Below are 20,933 nucleotides of genomic sequence, written 5' to 3' on the forward strand. Positions count from 1 at the left end.
TGCCTCCCGGGTGCTCGGGTCAGGGATGTCTCCGATCGGCTGCAGGACATACTGAAGGGGGAGGGTGAACAGCCAGTTGTCGTGGTGCATATAGGCACCAACGATATAGGTAAAAAAAGGGATGAGGTCCTGCAATCAGAATTTAGGGAGTTAGGAGATAAGTTAAAAAGTTGGACCTCAAAGGTAGTAATCTCAGGATTGCTACCAGTGCCACGGGGCAGTCAGAGTAGAAATTCAAGAATAGTCAGAATGAATACGTGGCTTGAGAGATGGTGCAGGAGGGAGGGGTTCAGATTTTTGGGACATTGGAACTGGTTCTGGGGGCGGTCGGACCATTACAAACCGGATGGTCTACACCTGGGCAGGACTGGAACCAATGTCCTAGGGAGTGCTTTTGCTAACACTGTTGGGGAGGTTTTAAACTAATGTGGCAGGGGGATGGGAACCAGATTAGGAAGTTAGAGGTCAGTAAAGAAGCAGCAACTAAAGCCAGTAAGGTACGAGACAATAAACTCAATGTGACTAAGGTGAAGAGTAGACAGGGAAGAGATGATGAACGCAAAGGTGGTCTGAGGTGCATTTGTTTTAATGCGAGAAGTGTAGCAGGTAAGGCAGATGAACTTAGGGCTTGGATCAGTACCTGGGAATATGATGCTATTGGTATTACTGAGACTTGGTTGAGGGAAGGGCAGGACTGGCAACTGAATATCCCAGGGTATAGATGCTTCAGGAGCGAAAGAGAGGGAGGTAGAAGGGGTGGGGGAGTTGCATTACTCGTCAGAGATGATATCACAGCTGTGATTAAGGAGGGCACGATGGAGGATTCGAGCACTGAGGCAATATGGGTGGAGCTGAGAAATAAGAAGGGTGCAATAACATTGTTGGAACTTTACTACAGGCCTCCCAAAAGCGAGCATGAAGTAGAGGTACAAATATGCAGACAGATTATAGAAAAATGTAGGAGCAATAGGGTGGTTGTGATGGGAGATTTTAACTTCCCCAACATTGAATGGGATTCGTGTAGTGTTGGAGGCGTAGATGGAGCAGAGTTTGTAAGGAGCATCCAGGAGAGTTTTTTAGAGCAGTATGTAAATAGTCCAACTCGGGAAGGGGCCATACTGGACCTGGTATTGGGGAATGATCCTGGCCAGGAGGTTGATGTTTCAGTCGGTGATTACTTTGGGAATAGCGATCACAATTCCGTAAGTTTTAGAATGGGACAAGGACAAGAGTGGTCCGAAAGGAAGAGTGCTAAATTGGGGAAAGGCAGAGTATAACAAAATTCGGCAGGAGCTAGGGAATGTGGATTGGGAGCAGCTGTTTAAGGGTAAATCCACATTTGAAATGTGGAAGTCTTTTAAGGAAAGATTGATTAGAGTGCAGGACAGACATGTTCCTGCGAAAATGAAAGATAAAAATGTCAAGATTAGGGAACCATGGATGACGGGTGAAATTGTGAGACTAGCTAAGATGAAAAAGGAAGCATACATAGGATCGAGGCAACTCAAAACTGATGAAGCTTTGGAGGAATATCGGGAAAGTAGGACGAATCTCAAACGCACAATAAAGAGGGCTAAAAGGGGTCATGAAATATCTTTGGCTAACAGGGTTAAGGAAAATCCCAAAGCATTTTATTCGTATGTAAGGAGCAAAAGGGTAACTAGAGAAAGGATTGGCCCACTTAAAGACAAAAGAGGGAATTTATGCGTGGATTCAGAGGAAATGGGTGAGATTCTTAACGAGTACTTTGCATCGGTATTCACAAAGGAGAGGGACAAGACGGATGTTGAGGCTAGGGATGGATGTTTAAATACTCTCGGTCAAGTTGTCATACGGAAGGGGGAAGTTTTGGGTATTCTAAAAGACATTAAGGTGGACAAGTCCCCAGGACCGGATGGGATCTATCCCAGGTTACTGAATGAAGCGAGGGTCGAAATAGCTGGGGCCTTAACAGATATCTTTGCAGCATCCTTGAGCACGGGTGAGGTCCCGGCGGACTGGAGAATTGGTAATGTTGTCCCTTTGTTTAAGAAGGGTAGCAGGGATAATCCAGGGAATTATAGACCTGTGAGCTTGACGTCAGTGGTAGGCAAACTGTTGGAGAAGATACTGAGGGATAGGATCTATTCACATCTGGAAGAAAATAGACTTATCAGTGATAGGCAGCATGGTTTTGTGCAGGGAACCTAATAGAATTCTTTGAGGAAGTGACAAAGTTAATTGATGAGGGAAGGGCTGTAGATGTCATATACATGGACTTTAGTAAGGCGTTTGATAAGGTTTCCCATGGCAGGTTGATGGAAAAAGTGAAGTCGTATGGGGTTCAGGGTGTACTAGCTAGATGGATAAAGAACTGGCTGGGCAACAGGAGACAGAGAGTAGTGGTGGAAGGGAGTGTCTCAAAATGGAGAAGGGTGACTAGTGGTGTTCCACAGGGATCCGTGCTTGGACCACTGTTGTTTGTGATCTACATAAATGACCTGGAGGAAGGTATAGGTGGTCTGATTAGCAAGTTTGCAGATGATACTAAGATTGGTGGAGTTGCAGATAGCGAGGAGGACTGTCAGAGAATATAACAAAATATAGATAGATTGGAGAGTTGGGCAGAGAAATGGCAGATGGAGTTCAATCCAGGCAAATACGAGGTGATGCATTTTGGAAGATCAAATTCAAGAGCGGACTATATGGTCAATGGAAGGGTCTTGGGGAAAATTGATGTGCAGAGAGATCTGGGAGTTCAGGTCCATTGTACCCTGAAGGTGGCAATGCAGGTTGATAGAGTGGTCAAGAAGGCATACAGCATGCTTGCCTTCATCGGAAGGGGTATTGAGTACAAGAGTTGGCAGGTCATGTTACAGTTGTATAGGACTTTGGTTCGGCCACATTTGGAATACTGCGTGCAGTTCTGGTCGCCACATTACCAGAAGGATGTGGATGCCTTGGAGAGGGTGCAGAGGAGGTTCACCAGGATGTTGCCTGGTATGGAGGGTGCTAGCTATGAAGAAAGGTTGAGTAGATTAGGATTGTTTTAGTTGGAAAGACAGAGGTTGAGGGGGGACCTGATTGAGGTCTACAAAATTATGAGAGGTATGGACAGGGTGGATAGCAACAAGCTTTTTCCAAGATTGGGGGTGTCAGTTACAAGGGGTCACGATTTCAAGGTGAGAGGGGGAAAGTTTAAGGGAGATGTGCGTGGAACGTTTTTTACGCAGAGGGTGGTGGGTGCCTCGAACGCTTTACCAGCGGAGGTGGTAGAGGCGGGTACGATAGCATCATTTAAGATGCACCTGGACAGGTATATGAACGGGTGGGGAACAGAGAGAAGTAGACCTTGGAAAATAGGAGACAGGTTTAGATAAAGGATCTGGATCGGGGCAGGCTGGAAGGGCCGAAGGGCCTGTTCCTGTGCTGTAATTTTCTTTGTTCTTTGTAGTAAAATGCGCCCAATTGACTTCCGCCGGAGAAGGAGGGAGCATCGCGCAGGCCCGTTGCATCGTGGGTCAAACACGCGAATCACATTTCATTGCATGCAAATGTTTTGCATGCCGCCATCGGCACAGGGCACAAACCTTGTTATCGCCACCAACAAGGGGCCGGGGCCTGGTGCCCGAATCGGCGCTGGGCACGGACCTCGATTTTGGCCGGAGGCCTGATTCTCCGCCTGAGCGCGGTTCACGTTTGGTGTGTCGCGAGGCGGGGAATTTCGCCCAATATCTCTGAAATTCCTACATTCATCACAGAATGAAAGATTTTGTCTCAAGTAATATACCACGTTTTCTATCTAATTTTCTACCAAAATAGCTCGATCTAATTTTCTTCCCTCCCCATCTTATTCTAAACCAGATTGCACAAATGTTCCAACCCACTGTACCATATACATGTGGATTTATGTACATTGTTGCTAGGAATTCAGCAAATTCTGAATGATAAATTGCACAGTGAACGAGCACAGACGATACTGCATCATTACTCCATTCACAGGAAATTGGCTGCATTTGTAGGTTTACATTGCAGAATGCAATGTAATTTCAAAAATATTATGAGTGACAGAAACTGGTTTGACAAGTCAGTTTGTCGCCAACAGCACCTACATTAGCATAATTTTTCTCACTACAGGAGTATAGAATTGTGAAATGGATAAGAAGAATGGAAGCCACAAATAGAAAGAAAACAAGCGGTCTCGTGAGACGTTGTGATGTAAATCTCACCCATTGTAGGCGGGATCACTTTTGGTAAATCTGCATATTAGAGCGAGACGGTTAGTGCAGATCCCCGAGGTACATGAAGCTCTGCGATTCATGCCCTTTACCTCAGATACCTTTACGTCAGTGCGTTCAGCACTGGTCAGAAAAGAGGTGGAGATGCCAGCGTTGGACTGGGGTGAGCACAGTAAGAAGTCTTACAACACCAGGTTCAAGTCCAACAGGTTTGTTTTGAATCACTAGCTTTCGGAGCACTGCTCCTTCCTCAGGTGAATGAAGAGGTGGGTTCCAGGAACATATATATAGACAAAGTCAAAGATGCAAGACGATACTTTGAATGCAAGCCTTGGCAGGTAATTAAGTCTTTACAGATCCAGAGAGAGGGGTAGTAACAGGTTGAAGCGGTGTGAATTGTCTCATGCCAGGACAGTTGGTAGGATTTCTCAAGCCCTGGCCAGATGGTGGGGGGTGAATGTAATGCAACATGAATCCAAGGTCCTGGTGTTGGCAGACTTCTTACTGCGCTCATAAATGAGGACTAGACGGAACGACATTCGTGCGGGTCTCCCGGGCGATTGAAGGTGCCCAGGTGCGTGCCCTTTGGGCAGGGTAGCATTACTGGCACCATAGAATTGCCAGTCTGATGCCCAGGTGGCACTGCAAGGTTGCCAAACTGACTTTTTTTATGCAATTGGCCAGGGGGTGCCCTGTGTGGCTGCTGGGTGTCTGGGGACCTCTTGTAGTGTGTTTGGGCTGGGGCGCAGGGTCTGAGGTTGCTTTGGAGGCCTTGGAGATTTAAACATAGCGTCCTGATCTCTCGCTACACTGGGGAGTTCTGGCGAGCAGAGCTCGCCAGTGTACATAACAAGGCTATGTGAGGCTTTGGCTATGTGTTCCCCACTTAGACCCCATGTACAAAGTGAGTCACGTTGTCCAACCATTTGTTTCTTGGCACTGCGAGCGCTGCGAAACACGTGGCTAAAGATGCTCGCTATGGGACTTTGTTCCGAATTCGTTGAATCGACCCTATGTTCTCCCGGTGGAGGAGAATGGCTACCGATTTAGGATCCTCCTGGGAACATAAATCAGGAAGCAATTCACTCGGTGGGATTCTCAGAGGAATCCTGCTATCGGGCCACCATTCTGAGGTGCCGGCCCGCTAGGGAGGTCCAACAGCCGGCCACTCTGCCCACCGGCCCTCTCCCACATGGCAAAACAACCTCCTACACACTGATTTTCTGGGTACCCTTCCCTTCCCCACAAGCTTGAGTGATTAGAATACACTTACTTGATTGGAATGCTGGAGGGAGGGGGCTGGTTTAGCTCACTGAGCTAAATCGCTGGCTTTTAAAGCAGGCCAGCAGCACGGTTCAATTCCCATACCAGCCTCCCCGGACAGGCGCCGGAATGTGGCGACTAGGGGCTTTTCACAGTAACTTCATTGAAGCCTACTCGTGACAATAAGTGATTTTCATTTCATTTCATTTCATTTACCACTCTTTGATGTGGTTGATGTTTATAAACATTGGTGTTTCAACACTTAAAGTCTCTCATCCATGAAGGGAGATGAATGAACCAAGGTTGCAGCTGTTTGTGCAAGCTGTCAATCACAGTCTATAACTAGAAATTAATGAATGACTTGTAGCTACAGGGCCTGAGTTTTCAACTCAAGGAGGCGGTGGCATAGTGGCATTGTTGCTGGACTAATAATTCAGAAATAATGATCTGGGGACGTGGGTTTGAATCCCACCATGGCAGGTGATGGAATTTAAACTCAATAAAATATCTTGAATTAAAAGTCTAATGGTGACCATGAAATTGTTGTCTTTTAAAAAAATTTTGAGTACTCAATTATTCTTTTCCTATTAAGCGGCAATTTAGCATGGCCAATCCACCTAACCTGTACATCTTTGGGTTGTGGGGGCGAAAGCCACGCAGACATAGGGAGAATGTGCAAACTCCACACGGACAGTGTTCCGGGCCGGGATTGAACCTGGGTCCTCAGCGCCGTAGGCAGCACTGCTAACCACTGCGCCACCGTGCCGCCCTAACTTGTCAATTGTTGTAAAACCCATATGGTTCACTAATGCCCTTTAGGAAAGAAAATCTGCCATCCTGAGCTGGTCTGGCGTACACGTGACTCCAGGCCGACAGCAATGTGGTTGACTGAAATGGCCTAGCAAGCCACTCAGTTATATTCAACCACTACGAAAACACAAAAAAGGAATGAAACCGGACGGACCACCCGGCATTGAACCAGGATCCGTAAACGGCAAACCCAGCCCTGTCGGGCAGCACAACTATCAGCACACTATGGCGATGTTGGGACTTTTTGTGCCCCTCTCTCGCTCCCTGTTTCCCGATTTTATATACCAGAAGTGAATTACCATAAGTTGGTAGAGCATCACAGGGGGCCTGGAAATTGGCGCGTTGGGCCTGTTAATGATATGCCAACAATGTTTACTGTACAATTTGCATGCCCACGCTGACATGCCGTGTGGAATGCCTTCATGCCAGTGTCGATGCACCGGAGCTTGGCATCCTGTCGGATGCCCGGGGCCAGTTACTATTGTCAGGTGACACGTGATTGTCCGCCCGATGGAGTTTCCCGTTTCCAGCATTGCCAGATGAAGAATCCCGCACGGGGGGGGATTCTCCCATGCCGCGCCGTCCAGGAGAATCGATGTTAACGCCATTTTTCCGTGCAACACCGTCCCGCCATTCTCCCAACTGGCGGGAATGGCTTCAACGGCTTCACGCCGGAGAATCAGCCGAGAGGTCAATCGAGGTGCTTCACACAGGCCCCCGCTATTCTCCGGCCCAGATGGGCCGAAGTCCCGACGGCGTGACCCCAGTTCACTCTGTCGCCGTTCACCCCTGTAAAATAAATTTGTCAGCCAGTCTTGCTGGGGGTGGGGGGGGGGGGGGGGGGGGAGGGGGGGCTTGGGGGGGAGGGGGAGGAGTGGGGATGGGAGGGGGAGGAGTGGGGATGGGAGGGAGAATGGGGATGGGAGAATGGGGATGGGAGTGGGGATGGGGGAGTGGGGAGGGGAGTGGGGAAAGTGGGGAAGGGAGGGGGGGAGTGTGGAAGGGAGGGAGGGCAGTGGGGAAGGGAGGGAGGTGGGAAGGGAGGGAGGGGGTGGGAAGGGAGGGAGGGAGGGGGGTGTGGTGAATGTATTATACTAATAATCCACCTTTGTATTTGTATCTGTGCTATGCTGCTGCGCTTGTGGGCTTCTCCTATGGGCCATTGTATGGCATTATCCATCGGGGAACATGTTGGGGCATGTATGGGCTCCGCCCATGGCTCCTCCCCTTGAAGGGAGGTATAAAGAGCAGTCGACCTGTAGGCAGTTCTCAGCATTGGTTCAGTCGCAGGCAGGCACTGTTCTAAGTTGATTAAAGCCACTGTTTACTTCTACTCATGTCTCGAGTGAATCGATGGTCACGTCAATTTATTCAACTTAAACGCAACTATAGAATCGGCCCTCAAACCTGACCGACTGGAACCCGATCCGCAGGCCGCAGAGGCGAAATAAATTTTTTTGCAATGGCTCTGCTACTTCAAGGCCTATCTCACAGCTTTCTCCACGCCTTCCATCACCAACGAACAGAATCTGAGCCTCCTCTATGCACGGGTGAGCCATCGAATCTCTGTTCAACTCGACGGGGCCTCCTCCTGCGCAGACATCCTCGCGATGCTCGAACGCCTCTATGTACAGCCCATGAACGAGGTCTATGCGCGACACACCCTCGCCACCAGCGTCCCGGGGAATCGCTAGACGACTACCTACGCGACCTCAAAGTCCTCGCATGCAGCTGCAACTACCAGCCGTTACGGCCACTCAACATATGGAACTCGCAGTCCGAGACGTCTACGTGGCAGGAGTTCGGTCCAACTATGTGAGACAGCGGCGACTCAAAAAGGGGGCCCGGCCTGGATCAGACGGAAAAGTTAGCCTCCTCTCTGGAAGTAGCGTTCCAGAGCCTTAACCCGTTCCCGTTTGACCACGCGACCCCTCGTGGACCCCTGACCAAAGACTACCCCAGGCCTGTGCCACGCGGCCGCCCGCCCATCATGGGGGGCTACCCTGCTATTTCTGCCGCCAGTCCCAACACCCCCGGCAGCACTGCCCGGCCCGTAACGCGAACTGCAGCGGCTGCGGGAGAAAAGGACATTTTGCCAAAGTTTGCCTGGCCAGGTCCAAGAACCCTAACTCACAGGCCCGATCCTCAGAAGCACAGGCCTGCAGACCCCGCAGTGTGGCAGCGTGTCTGCCGACTCCGCCCCCTGCAGACGCGTCATCAGCCTCGTGCTATCCGTGGGGGCAGCCACCTTCCAGCCCTCACAGCACGTGCGACTCACGGGGGCCGCCATCTTGGCCATCCTCCCCCTCGCGGCCAGCCACGTGTGATCCATGGGGGCCGCCATCTTGGACACCATCTTCCTCGCCGCCTGCCACGCTCGACCAATGGGGGCCACCATCTGCTACACCGCTCGACGCGTACGATCAACAAGAGCAGCCATCGCAGAGCTGCCCCAGCACCTCCGACCACACCAACTACCCGCATCTTAGCGCGGTCACCCTGGACCAGTCGTGACACAAGCACCTCTGGAGCTCTACGATGACCGTCTAGGTAAACAGGCACGAGACGCCTTGCCTTTTCGACTCCGGGAGGACAGAGAGCTTCATTCATCCAGACATGGTAAGACGCTGCTCACTCACAATCTTCCCGGCGCACCAAACCATCTCCCTCGCTTCTGGGTCACACTCGGTGCAAATCCAAGGGTGCACGACCGCAACCGTAGCAATACAGGGCGCCAAGCACGCCAATATTAAATTATATGTATGGGACTAGATTTCCAATGCAACCTCAGGAGCCTAACACTGAAGTTCGGGGGGCCCTACCCCCACTCACCATATGCAGCCTTGCGACCCTAAAAGTCGACCCTCCCCCACTCTTCGCAAACCTCACCGCTGACTGCAAACCAGCCGCCACCAGAAGCAGGCAGTATAGCATTCAGGACAGGACTTTTATCAGGTCCGAGGTCCAGCGACTCTTGCGGGAGGGAGTCATCGAGGCCAGCAATAGCCCCTGGAGAGCTCAGGTGGTGGTCGTCAAGACCGAGGAAAAGAACCGGATGGTTGTAGATTACAGCCAAACCATAAACTGGTAAACGCAACTCGATGCGTACCCCCTTCCCTGGATTGCAGACATGATAAACCAGGTCGCACACTACCGGGTGTTCTCCACGGTGGATCTGAAGTCTGCATATCACCAGCTCCCAATCCGCCCGGAGGACCGCCACTACACGGCTTTTGAGGCAGATGGTAGGAGGTTTACCCTCGTCACCGACCAATGATCGGTAGCCTTCATGTTCAACAATACGCAGCGGGGCAAAATCAAGAACGATAAGATCTCGAGGTGGAGGATCGAACTCTCCACCTATAATTACGATATAGTATATAGTCCTGGGAAGCTCAACGAGCCCCCAGATGCCCTGTCCCGCGGCACATGCGCCAGCGCGCAAGAAGACCGACTACGGGCTATCCGCGATGACCTCTGCCACCCGGGGGTCACCCAGCTTATCCACTATATCAAGGCCTGCAACCTGCCGTACTCCACCGAGGAGGTCAGAGCCATGACCAGATCTGTGCGGAGTGTAAACCACACTTCTATCGACCAGATAAGGCCCACCTGGTAAAGGCATCCCGGCCCTTTGAGTGCCTCAGTATCGATTTCAAAGGGCCGCTCCCCTCCAATAACCGCAATACATAGTTCCTCAATATTATTGATGAGTTCTCCCGCTTCCCCTTTGCAATCCCTTGCCCCGACGTGACCACGTCCACAGTCATTAAAGCCCTACATAGTATCTTCACCCTGTTTGGTTTCCCCAATTATGTCCACAGTGATCGGGGCTCGTCAGTCATGAGCGTCGAACTGCGTCAGTACCTGCTCGACAAAGGCATCGCCTCGAGCAGGACGACCAGTTATAACCCCAGGGGAAACGGGCAGGTGGAGAGGGAGAACACGACGGTCTGAAAGACCGTCCTACTGACACTGCGGTCCAGAAATCTCCCAGTTTCTCACTGGTAGGAGGTCCTCCCCAATGCGCTCCACTCTATTAGGTCCCTACTTTGCACGGCCACAATCGAAACCCCTCGTGACCGCCTATTTGTTTTCCCTTGAAGATCCACCTCAGGGGCCTCGCTTCTGTCCTGGATGAAGACACCGGGGTCGGTCCTACTCAGAAAGCACGTCAGGAGCCACAAGTCCAATCCTCTGGTAGAGAGGGTCCAGCTCCTGCACTCTAACTCCCAGTACGCTTATATCGAACACCCCGATGGCCGACAGGATTCGGTCTCCCTCCGGGACCTGGTGCCCGCCGGTTCAACCACCACCACCACCACCCCCCCTCCACCATACCCCGCCCAACGTACCACGACCAGCACCCCCGCCCCTATATGGCTCCCGTGCTCCCTCCCACCCGCCATCCCCCCTTTACTGATCCACAGGAATGAAGCTCCAGAAGAGAAGCTCCCAGAGTCCACGTCTGTACCCGCACCGGCGCCCTCACTACCGATGCCAGCACGGACGAGTTCGACACCCTGGCCAGCAACAACGCCAGAGCTTCAGCGATCGCAGTGCACAATCCGTGCGCCGGACTGGCTGAAATTATGAACCCGTCACCCCCGCTGGACTTCATTTTTTTAACAGGGGGTGAATGTGGTGAATGTATTATACTAATAATTCACCAGTGTATTTGTATTTGTATCTGTGCTATGCTGTTGCCCTTGTGGGCTTCTCCTCTGGGCCATTGTATGGCATTATCCATAGGGGAACATGTTGGGGCATGAATGGGCTCCGCCCATGCCTCCTCCCCTTAAAAGGAGGTACAAAGAGCAGTCGGCCTGTAGGCAGTTCTCAGCATTGGTTCAGTCGCAGGCAGGCACTGTTCTAAGTTGATTAAAGCCATGGTTTACTTCTACTCATGTCTCGAGTGAATTGATGGTCACATCAGGGGGGAAGGGAGGGGAGAGTGGAGGGAGGAAAGGGAGGGATGGAGGGGGGAAAGGGAGGGAGCGTGGGGGGAAGAGAGAGAGGGAGGGGAGAGTGGGGGAGGGAGGGAGGGGAGAGTAGGGAAGGGAAGGAGTGTGGGGATGAGGGAGCATGGGGGGAGGGAGGGAGTGGGGGAAGGGAGGGAGTGGGGGAAGGGGGGGAAGGGAGGGAGCGTGGGGTTAAGGGAGGGAGTGGGGGAAGTGTGGGGGAAGGGAGGGATTGGGGGAATTGTGGGAGGGAGGGGAGAGTGGGTGAGGGAGGGAGTGGGGGAGGGAGCGTGGGGGGCAAAGGGAATGGGGTAAAGGGAGGGGGAAGGGGGGGAGCATGGGGAAGGGCGGGAGGGGGGGTTAAGAGAGGGACGGAGGGGGGCAGGGAGGGAGTGGGGGGAGGGGAGGGCGGGAGTGGGGGGAGGGGAGGGAGTGGGGGGAGGGGAGGGAGTGGTGGGAGGGGTGGGGGAGGGAGGAAGCGTGAGTGTAAGGGTGGGGGAGGGAATGAGGGGGAGAGTGGGGAAGGGAGGGAGGGGAGAAGTGGGGAAGGGAGGGGGGAGTGCGGGTCGGTGGAGGGCGGTCTGGGACGGGCGACGACAGGGCTAAGGAGGATGGGTTGTGTGAGGGAGTACACGGAAGGGGGAAATGCGGTCGGAGAAGGGGGCGGTGTTGTGGCCTTGGAAGGGGGACGGAGGAGGGAGTGGGGCAAATGATCCCACTATTGTGCTGGGTTGTGGGGGGGGGCAAGCAACGGTTGGCCACAGGACGGAGACCCCCAGATGGAGTGCCGTGACAGGGGCTGTGTCCACTGGCCCTGCGATGCGGAGGGACATGTTGAGCGGTGCGGGAAATGGTTACCGTGGCAGGTGGGATGGTATGTGTCTGATTGAACAGTGTCCAGGCTGCCTGGGCACCCATTCATCCAATGGGCCCTGGCTGCCACGTGTCAAAGCGCCTACTAACAACCGTTGTTGCCTCCACACCCGACCTGTCCACAAGGAGGCGGAGGGTACTGGACAGCCTCCTCCCTTGGGGAGCCAGTTGGCCCCCGGGTCTCTCTAAGGGATGGCGGTGCATGTGGAGGCACGCCCCGTTGCATCACCGATACCTGGCGCTGCCAGTCCTGGAGGCCCGCTGTAGAATTGACCAAGGTCTGAACGTTGCCGGCTATTTGAGCTGAAGGAGTGTGACATCCCTGTCAGGGACAGCGCAACCTCCCGTTGGGTTTGGGCGACGCCGTCCATCACATGGACAAGGCCGCCGTGCTCTCAGCGATGGCCTGCTGAGACTGGGCCAGAGCCCGGAGCGCAGCGGTAATGTCCATGTGGCTCTGGAGTATGGCTGTCTGTGAGAGGGCAGTCCTGTCATGGGCCACGGATGACGCATGCACACTAAGCCCCATGCCCTGAAGAACCTGACCCATGGCCGAAACCGTTTCCCCCATTGCCTCCATTGCGGACGCCACCCGTGCGGTGTCGGCCTGGGTTGCAGCCATGACCGGCACCACTCCCTGCTCGTGGACGCGGATGGACTCCTCCAGCTGCATCTGCAGTTGCCGGAAGACAGCCATCATTCCGTCATCTGGTCCCTGGGGTGCCAATTGCATCGGGTCTGTGGGTGGGCCTGGAATGGCCAACAAAGTGGGAGCCATCTGGGCAGCATGTGGGTGCTGGGCCTGGCCTGCTCTCTGACCATCCAGGCCCTCAGCTTCTCCTACCTCCACCTGCTGTACCAGTTCGACAGTGTGGTGCGCACCAGTATATGTACCAGAGGCCTTGCCACTAACTTGCCCAATCGAGGTGAGTGTATCTGCGATCTTGAGGGGTATGGGTGACAGCAGTGCTGCGGCTGCTAGGTCCTCGGCTGTCCCCAGCTCTGTCTCCTGTGTGGAACCGTGGCTCAGTGCATTTAGACCACGGCCGATGCGAGGTGCCGTGCCCCCGTGCCTCGAATGCCACGACGTCCTCTGTGCGTCACTGTCCGGACTCGCTGTCCCCTCCCCGTCCGTTACACTTTCATAGGAGTCATAATCGTCCATCCTGATGTCTCCGTCTGTCCTCTGTGCATCAGGCATTGGTGTGCCGGCATCAGAGGATAGCCCTCCTGCCCTGGTCCTTCCCGTCTGTCCGGTCCGACACTGCGGACGGAAGAGGTTGGTGCTGTACGGCGGCATGGTGAACGGGCAGTCCCACGGCGGTGCTTGTGTGGCCCTGGATAACACATTAAGGCGCGGTCGTTTGTTAGGGGTTGAGGGGGTGCGTAGTGAGGGTGTGGACTGTGGGGTGAAGTGTCAGGTGGTGGGGTGAGGGTGTGGACTGTGGGGTAGTGTAGTGTCAGGCGGTGGGGTGTGAGGGGGGGGGCCGAGATGGGATTGAGACTGCATGCATACAGTGGATTCTCACTTGGAGCTTCACCTCCGACCTGGCACGGCGCAACCTCCCGGCTCGTGGCTCCCCTGGCAAGGTCCAGTGCCCTCTACTCATAGATGGTCAGGGGGTGCAGCTGGGGAGATCCCCCTCCGGTTCTTGCACGCTCCTGGAAATTGTGCGCTTCCTTGCTCTTGTTGGGGGGGGGGGGGGGGGAGGGAGGAGATGGAGCACAGGGATAGACCCACATTGGCAGGACGCACGTATGAACGCAACATTATCACAAGGAGGGGGACACTCTGACCCACAGGTGCAATGTCGGGCCCCACCCCCCCCCCCCCCCCCAGCCAGGGCAAGGGGGTGGGCCTTGCCCAGGGCAAGTCTCAGGGTACTTACTGATGTGACCATCAATTCACTAGACACACGATTGGAAGTAAACTGTGGTTTTAATAGTCTTACAACTAAGTCAGCCTGCGACCAGAGGAACTGAGAGCAGGCTTACGGCTGCAGCACTTTATACTTCCAGTTAATGGGAGGAGCCACGGGCAGAGCCAAGGGTGGAGCCCAGTACAAATTCCTTATCTCCCCCTATGGGCAGAGCCGCGCAACGGCTCGCATACAGAGCCCACAAGGACACAATACAGGGCAATGCAGGGGCTGTTTAGCACTGGGCTAAATCGCTGGCTTTGAAAGCAAGCCAGCAGCAGTTCGATTCCCGTAACAGCCTCCCCGAACAAGTGCTGGAATGTGGCGACTAGGGGCTTTTCACAGTAACTTCATTTGAAGTCTACTCGTGACAATAAGCGATTTTCATTTCATTTCATTGTGTATTACAATGCAGTATAATTCACCACACTTACCCTCGCTGCCCTCATGAGGTGTGCAGCGGATGTGCCCCACAGCGCTGACTGCGGCCCCCACCTCTCGCCATCCACGTCTCACGGTGCTGCTTGGCTGCCCTTGTCCTCGTCAGGTAGAGGATGGCCCAGCGCTCCTCCACTGCATCCAACAGTGACTCCAGGTCACTGTCCCTGAAGCGGGGTGCAGTGCAACAGGGCTCCTCCATGTCGGGCCCCGGTGTTTCTGTGCGCCCGCGCACTTCTTTATACTCAGCCAGTGAATTGGCCGCGGAGGGGGCCCATTTGCGCCATCATGAAACGCAACGGCGTTCATGACGGAGCGGGTACTTGGTCCGCGGAGCGGAGAATCGTCCCCAACATGTTTCAATTGGATCACCTCTGATTCTTCTAAACTCCAGCGAATATATGCCTAGTCTAATTCCCCTCATCCTAGGAGCAAATCTTTATTGCATTCTCTTCAGGGAAGTATGTCCTTCTTAAGCAAGGAGACCAAAACTGCACACAGTATTCCAGGTGCGGCTGCACCATTATTTGTATTTATGGTAAGGCTTTTTAACTCATATACTCCAACCCCTTTGTAACATAAGGCACCATACCATTTGTCTTCTTAATTCCTTGCTGCACCCATGTTAACTTGGTAATTCATGTATCAGGAGACCCAGGTCCCCCTGAATGCAAATATTTACCAGTCTCTCATTGCCAATTCAGTTTCCCTGCCAAAATGGATAACTTAGTGTGCCACAATGTATTCCATCTGCCATCTTCTTGTCCATTCACTCAATCTGTCTAAATCCTTCTGTAGTCAATTTGCATCATCCTCACCATTAATTGATATTGTATTGTCAGCAAACATTTATATGTTGCACCCAGTCCCTTCATCTAGGTTAATACAGATTGTAAACGGTTGGGCACTGATCCTTGTGGTACTCTGCTAGTTACAGCTTGCCAACCTGAAAATATCCCAATTATTCCTACTCTCTATTTTCTGTTCATTAACTATTCCTCCGTCCATGCCTACATATTAGCCCCACGCACGAATCCCAATTTTGTGCAGTAACTTCTTGCATGTTGTACTAATAGTTTGTGAAAGTCCACGTACACTAACTATATCCCCTTTATCCATCTTACCAGTTATATTTTCAAAAGACTGAACAGATTTTCCAAACACCAATTCCATTTCATAAATCTTTGTTCATGCCACTTAATCATGTCATGGTTTCCTCAGTGCCCTGTTACCACATCCCTAATAGATTCTAGCAGATCTCCAATAACAAGGCCACCTTGCTGACTTCCAGTGTTGAAGTTGCCATCATTTATAGGGTTGGTGGAAGAATAGCTAATTTGTATCAGCCAACAGCACAGCTATCACCAAGGGAACACAAGTACCTGCCCTACTTATTGAGAGGGGATGAGTCACCATATCTCACCTTAGTTCCCTCATTCCAATCAAGATGTATAGTGCCCTATTTAGGCATCTTCACTGGTCTGAAGACCAGGCTCACTTCTTGCTTGGAGACTCAGCATACTGGCCACCTGAATCAGGCAAAGCAGGAATGTCCACCAAAGTGGCTCCCCACACTTTGCACCAATTGGATTGCATTTGCCTTGTAAGGAGAGGATAGAGGCTCCAACAAATGTTGGAAATGCAACTGGGTCACCACTATCTTCCATTCGATTGTGCCAGCCTTTAGCTAGAGTTATAGGGGAGACTGCTGGATTTTAATAAATACAAAAGTAGTGATTTTCATTGCTTTTGTGAATATTAGTGGAGTCTGCACGTCCTCCCCCTGTGTGCGTGGGTTTCCTCCGGGTGCTCCGGTTTCCTCCCACAGTCCAAAGATGTGCGGGTTAGGTGGATTGGCCATGCTAAATTGCCCGTAGTGTCCTAATAAAAGTAAGGTTAAGGGAGGGGTTGTTGGGTTACAGGTATAGGGTGGATACATGGGTTTGAGTAGGGTGATCATGGCTCGGCACAACATTGAGGGCCGAAGGGCCTGTTCTGTGCTGTACTGTTCTATGTTCTATGTAATTGCATAAGTATAAACTAAAATTGTAGATGAGCTACCATAGCTTCCAAATATATAACACAGCATACAATAAAGCCAATTAAGACTACAAGTACTGTATTTGCTTCACTGCAGTACACTTTGTTCTTTAGTGGTAAATTATTCTCTCTACAATAAGCACAAGTATCAGTATTTGGATTCTTACAACCTTTTTTACTCTACAGAATTCACCTTCTCTTTTTCAAACTTTTCTATTGTGTCTCCTAGTGCATTACCACGAACACCAGTTTAATGAATCCATGGAGATTACACGATGACTCAAAATAGGATTACATTGTATCTCAGTATTCGTTAATGACCAATGATGCAAACAATAGAAGCTGCATATGTTGGATTGACACACCATAACTGCATATTTTATGTTTCCTCTTCAAATCCATATTTGGTGTCAAAATAAAAATGAATCAGTTTACACATGGCAAAGAATGATGGTGATGATTTCAATTCTACATTAGCTTTGTTGCTCCAGCAAAATGCTAGTCAGAGGTACCACCACCACCCTTCAAGACAGATATAAATTCAAGCATGTCTTCACAATCTTTTACAATCTATCAAAAAATGAAGAATCTGCCCCAAGTCCTCCCTTATTTCACCTCTATATGAGCGACCTCCTCCCCTCTGAACCTCATTCCTAATTAACTCCCAGCTATGCAACTGTATTCCTTTCACCAAATACGCAAATGTATTATCAATTCCCTTCCTCAGGCACTGTGAAAAGCCCCTAGTCGCCACATTCCAGGGCCTGTTCAGGGAGGCTGGTATGGGAACCGTACTGCTGGCCTGCCTTGGTCTGCTTTAAAAGCCAGCGCTTTAGCGCAGTGCGCTAAACCAGCCACTTGGCTAATAGACCTCCTTGCTCCACTCTACATAAATGGGAACAAGCAAAACCTGTATCCTATTTCAAGCCTTTTGTTTTGGAACTCTCTACTTAAACTCCTCCTGATTCTTAATGCTTTCCCACTGCCTAAGGTTTCCTCAACCCACATCTTGCACTATGACTTCATGTGCTATCTTCCCTAATTCTCCGAGTGTCCAGTTCTGCTTCAGAAAAATGTACTGGGTCATGTACTATATTAGAGGTAATATATCAGTACAATTTGTTGTAGTATTGCAGGAGAACGTCAAGATGATGATTGGTGGTGATATCTGTTAATGATGGCTGGATGGACGTATAAAGACAGACAATTATTTAATTTAGACAGTAACATTTTCTAAGTGCTCTTGATGGAAGTTACCTACTAATGATTGACATTAAATCTGACTTCTTGGACGGTGCCATATTTAAACAATTGATGAGAAAAAAGCAATGTTCAGTTGTGTCACCCACCACAACTGAATAGCCTGATAATTCATTGTCTAAGCACAATCTATTTGGAGAATGACCACTTGAACAAGGACCTGGAGGTTTGTCAATGCCCCTGTAATTGTACACCAGCATGAGCCAGCGCCTTTGGGGGACAGGGGAAAGAGAACAATTTCTACTAGTGTTGGGCCAGGAAAGTATAATCCGGTGACAGAGTGAGAAGACTGGAATTTTACATATCAATTAAAACCAAATATGTACACTCACACAAACAGTCATGGACAGACAGACTGACACAGAAGTTTACATATATTTTGTATATTTGTGTATTATTCATGTCAAAAGAAATACAGAGTATGATTTTACATAACATTGCTACATAATAACACTAAACAGGACAAAAAATTACCTGTGCAATAAGTGAAACATTAATTTAAATATTAAATAAAAAGACAAATAAAATAAAATGTTTAAACACGGAACTACTTCTGGTTTTTACTATTGCAACACATCCAATAAAGTGGTTTGTGACTTCCATTGTAACAGTACAGGTAATATCAGGGTATCATGGTTTTCATTCCAGTCTACTGCTCGCTTTAAGTACAAGGGAGTTTATTCAAAACACTTACACAAGACTGGTCCACTGTCTAATAGGTTGCGGTGCTCTAAAAGACTAGTACCAATAAATTTTCACAATCATGTATTGTGCATTATTTTATTTCCATTAATTAGCTGAACATGTGCCATTCTCCAGAAAAAAAACAGGAAAAGGTCCTAAACAATACAACGGTTGCTAACATCGTGCTGAAAAATGAGGATTTGTTGGAATCTCTGTGTAAGATTTTAATTCATATGCAGCACCACTGTCAACTTCCATCGACTTTCGAGAAAAAAGGAGTCTGACATCTCTATGGAGGTAGATCTTTCCAGATTTTGAACTCTGGAACCTAGAACAAAGAAAACATTCTCATTAATTCATTTGAACCTGTAATATTACAAATAGACCACGGGTTTTTCCAGAACAGCAACTAATTGCTCCCGCCAACGGGAAAACCAGAATGATTCCTGCTGGCACTGGAAGCGACCCCGGCATGCCATGCTATGGTGCTTGAAATTTATTTTTATAAACTGGGGCCTACAACTGAAAAGGTCATCACCCAGGTCCTGGCACCTCCCAAGATCGGAGTGCCAATTTTAAAGGGCACTTCTATCTCAAAAGGCTGCTACAGCAACCCCATCATCGCCAGATCACTGACAGGGCATCCCCCAGAACCTCCCCCCCCCCTTTCAATTCCCCATCCCTTTCAGGCCCCTTGCGGTCCGAGGGGAGGCAACGTGTTAAGAACCCTCCAAACAATTGCCGCAGGGTGTCCTTCATGAGATGTGGGGGTCCTTGATGAGGGGTGGAGGTCATTTAAAAAAACGGTGGTTAGGAAAGGACCTACTCTGAATGGGCCCCTCCAGAGCTATATAAATAAACAATTAAAACAATCTGAATCTCCCCTTTGAAATGCCTCGACCTGTCAATCAGAAAGCTTTTAGTCGACAATGGGACAAAACAGTGCAGATCAAAGCTTTCAGTCTTCTATGCATACGCACAGACTATTGTGTGAAAACCACTTCAGAAAGAGTTGCACCACTTTAAAGAGATTACTTTTACCTTTATCTCACAAGCCTTTAAACTTAACTTACTGATAGACATTTTAAACGGTTTAAAAAGGTACAGGCGAGAACACTTTATTATGAAAAAGTTTAAATTTTTACATGCTCTCGGACTGTTTAAAGGGTACAGATGGGGAGAGTAGCCAAACAAGCCCTATCCCAGGAAGGAGACTTGACCTGAGCCCCTCCAGCCCAGCGCAAGCCCCAAGACCCCCCCCCCCCCCCCCCCCCCCCGCCCCCAGCAGCAACTGTTGGGAGGGTACTTATCCACCCTGCCACCCCTTGGACTGCAAGTCACCATGTGCCAGATAAATTCACTCCACAATATTTGCCTCCCCACTTTTCCTCAAACCATCAATTTGGAGTCGGGACTGCCATAACTATTTACAGCACTGACAGTGTATCACAGCACTGTGGCGCAGTGGTGAGCACAGCTGTCTCAAGGCGCCAAGGATCCGGGTTCGATGCCCTGGGTCGCTGTCCATGTGGAGTTTGCACATTCTTCCAGTGTCTGTGTGGGACCCACCCCCGCACTGAAGCCCCAATGCCTACGATGGTGGTGGGGGGACAGTTACTTTCACTTTGAGATCAGGGCACCCTTTAAAAAGGATGCCAATGTAGTCAATAGGCATTTGGCTGGTTCGTCGTATCTGCCAATGTGGACCCACCACATCAGGCCAGAAAGTCCCAGCCAATGGTTCGATCCAATATGACTCTTCATGCTGAAAGTATTCACTTGGGGCCCTTTGCACAACTATGGAGCTCACTTATAATGCACTGTTCCAGTTTGGTCCTGGGCTTAGGACATATTCGTTTTTCTGTGTTGTCATAAATTTTAACCAAGTTCCAGGTTAAATGGAACAATGGCACGACTCAGGTTTCATGTTCATCTATAGTGCTGCCTATTAGCCAATGCTACAAAGTAATTACAAAAAAATCCCATATTTTATAGTTTATATCTTGCAAAATTATCTGATTTTAAACTTGAACATTTAAAATCTTTTGGACATTATTTAAATAATTTTGTTTTGCGTGGAAGCTAAGAGAATTATGAATAAGCACAACTGTTCCAGCAGTTCCAAATACCTTACTTATCACTGTAATATTGCTTGCTATAATGTATATTGTAAAAGCATTCTATTTTTTATCATTACCTCAAGTGTACGAGGTAGCGAAGTATCCTTTCTTCAGTCTGGATTACATTTTCTTTATTGGCATGTCCAACAGTTTCACGTTTTACAGGAACAGAAAACGTCCTCTGTCGTAGGAATGTCTGGTGATTGGCTGGCATATCTCTCAAGTCATAAATCACTACAAACATCTTAACCACTGTCTTGTTTGGGTTGAATAAAGTCTGAAAGATAATTTACATTTATCAGCTATAAAAACAGAAGGTTTGCATAACATAGCTGACAAGATGACAAA

The 20,933-nt window shown here is 50.0% G+C and overlaps 1 protein-coding gene across 8 annotated transcripts in view; it reads right to left on the minus strand.

Moving 5' to 3' along the window:
- Positions 1–18,148: 18,148 nt before the first annotated feature.
- The window catches only part of fam214a (family with sequence similarity 214 member A), a 185,713-nt gene continuing 182,928 nt past the window's right edge, over positions 18,149–20,933 (minus strand). For 6 of the 8 annotated variants that reach the window (XM_038812939.1, XM_038812938.1, XM_038812941.1 and 3 more), the window contains 2 exons: positions 20,663–20,862; positions 18,149–18,793 (listed from right to left, as the gene is read on the minus strand). In XM_038812939.1, coding sequence (XP_038668867.1) covers positions 18,640–18,793; positions 20,663–20,862 — 354 coding nt within the window. In that variant the 3' untranslated portion in view covers positions 18,149–18,639. Of the gene's footprint in view, positions 18,794–20,662; positions 20,863–20,933 lie in introns of those variants that run through there. The other 2 variants (XM_038812942.1, XR_005462491.1) reach the window with 2 other exon arrangements.

Source organism: Scyliorhinus canicula, chromosome 12, assembly GCF_902713615.1.
Source record: "Scyliorhinus canicula chromosome 12, sScyCan1.1, whole genome shotgun sequence".
NCBI classification, from domain to species: domain Eukaryota; kingdom Metazoa; phylum Chordata; class Chondrichthyes; order Carcharhiniformes; family Scyliorhinidae; genus Scyliorhinus; species Scyliorhinus canicula.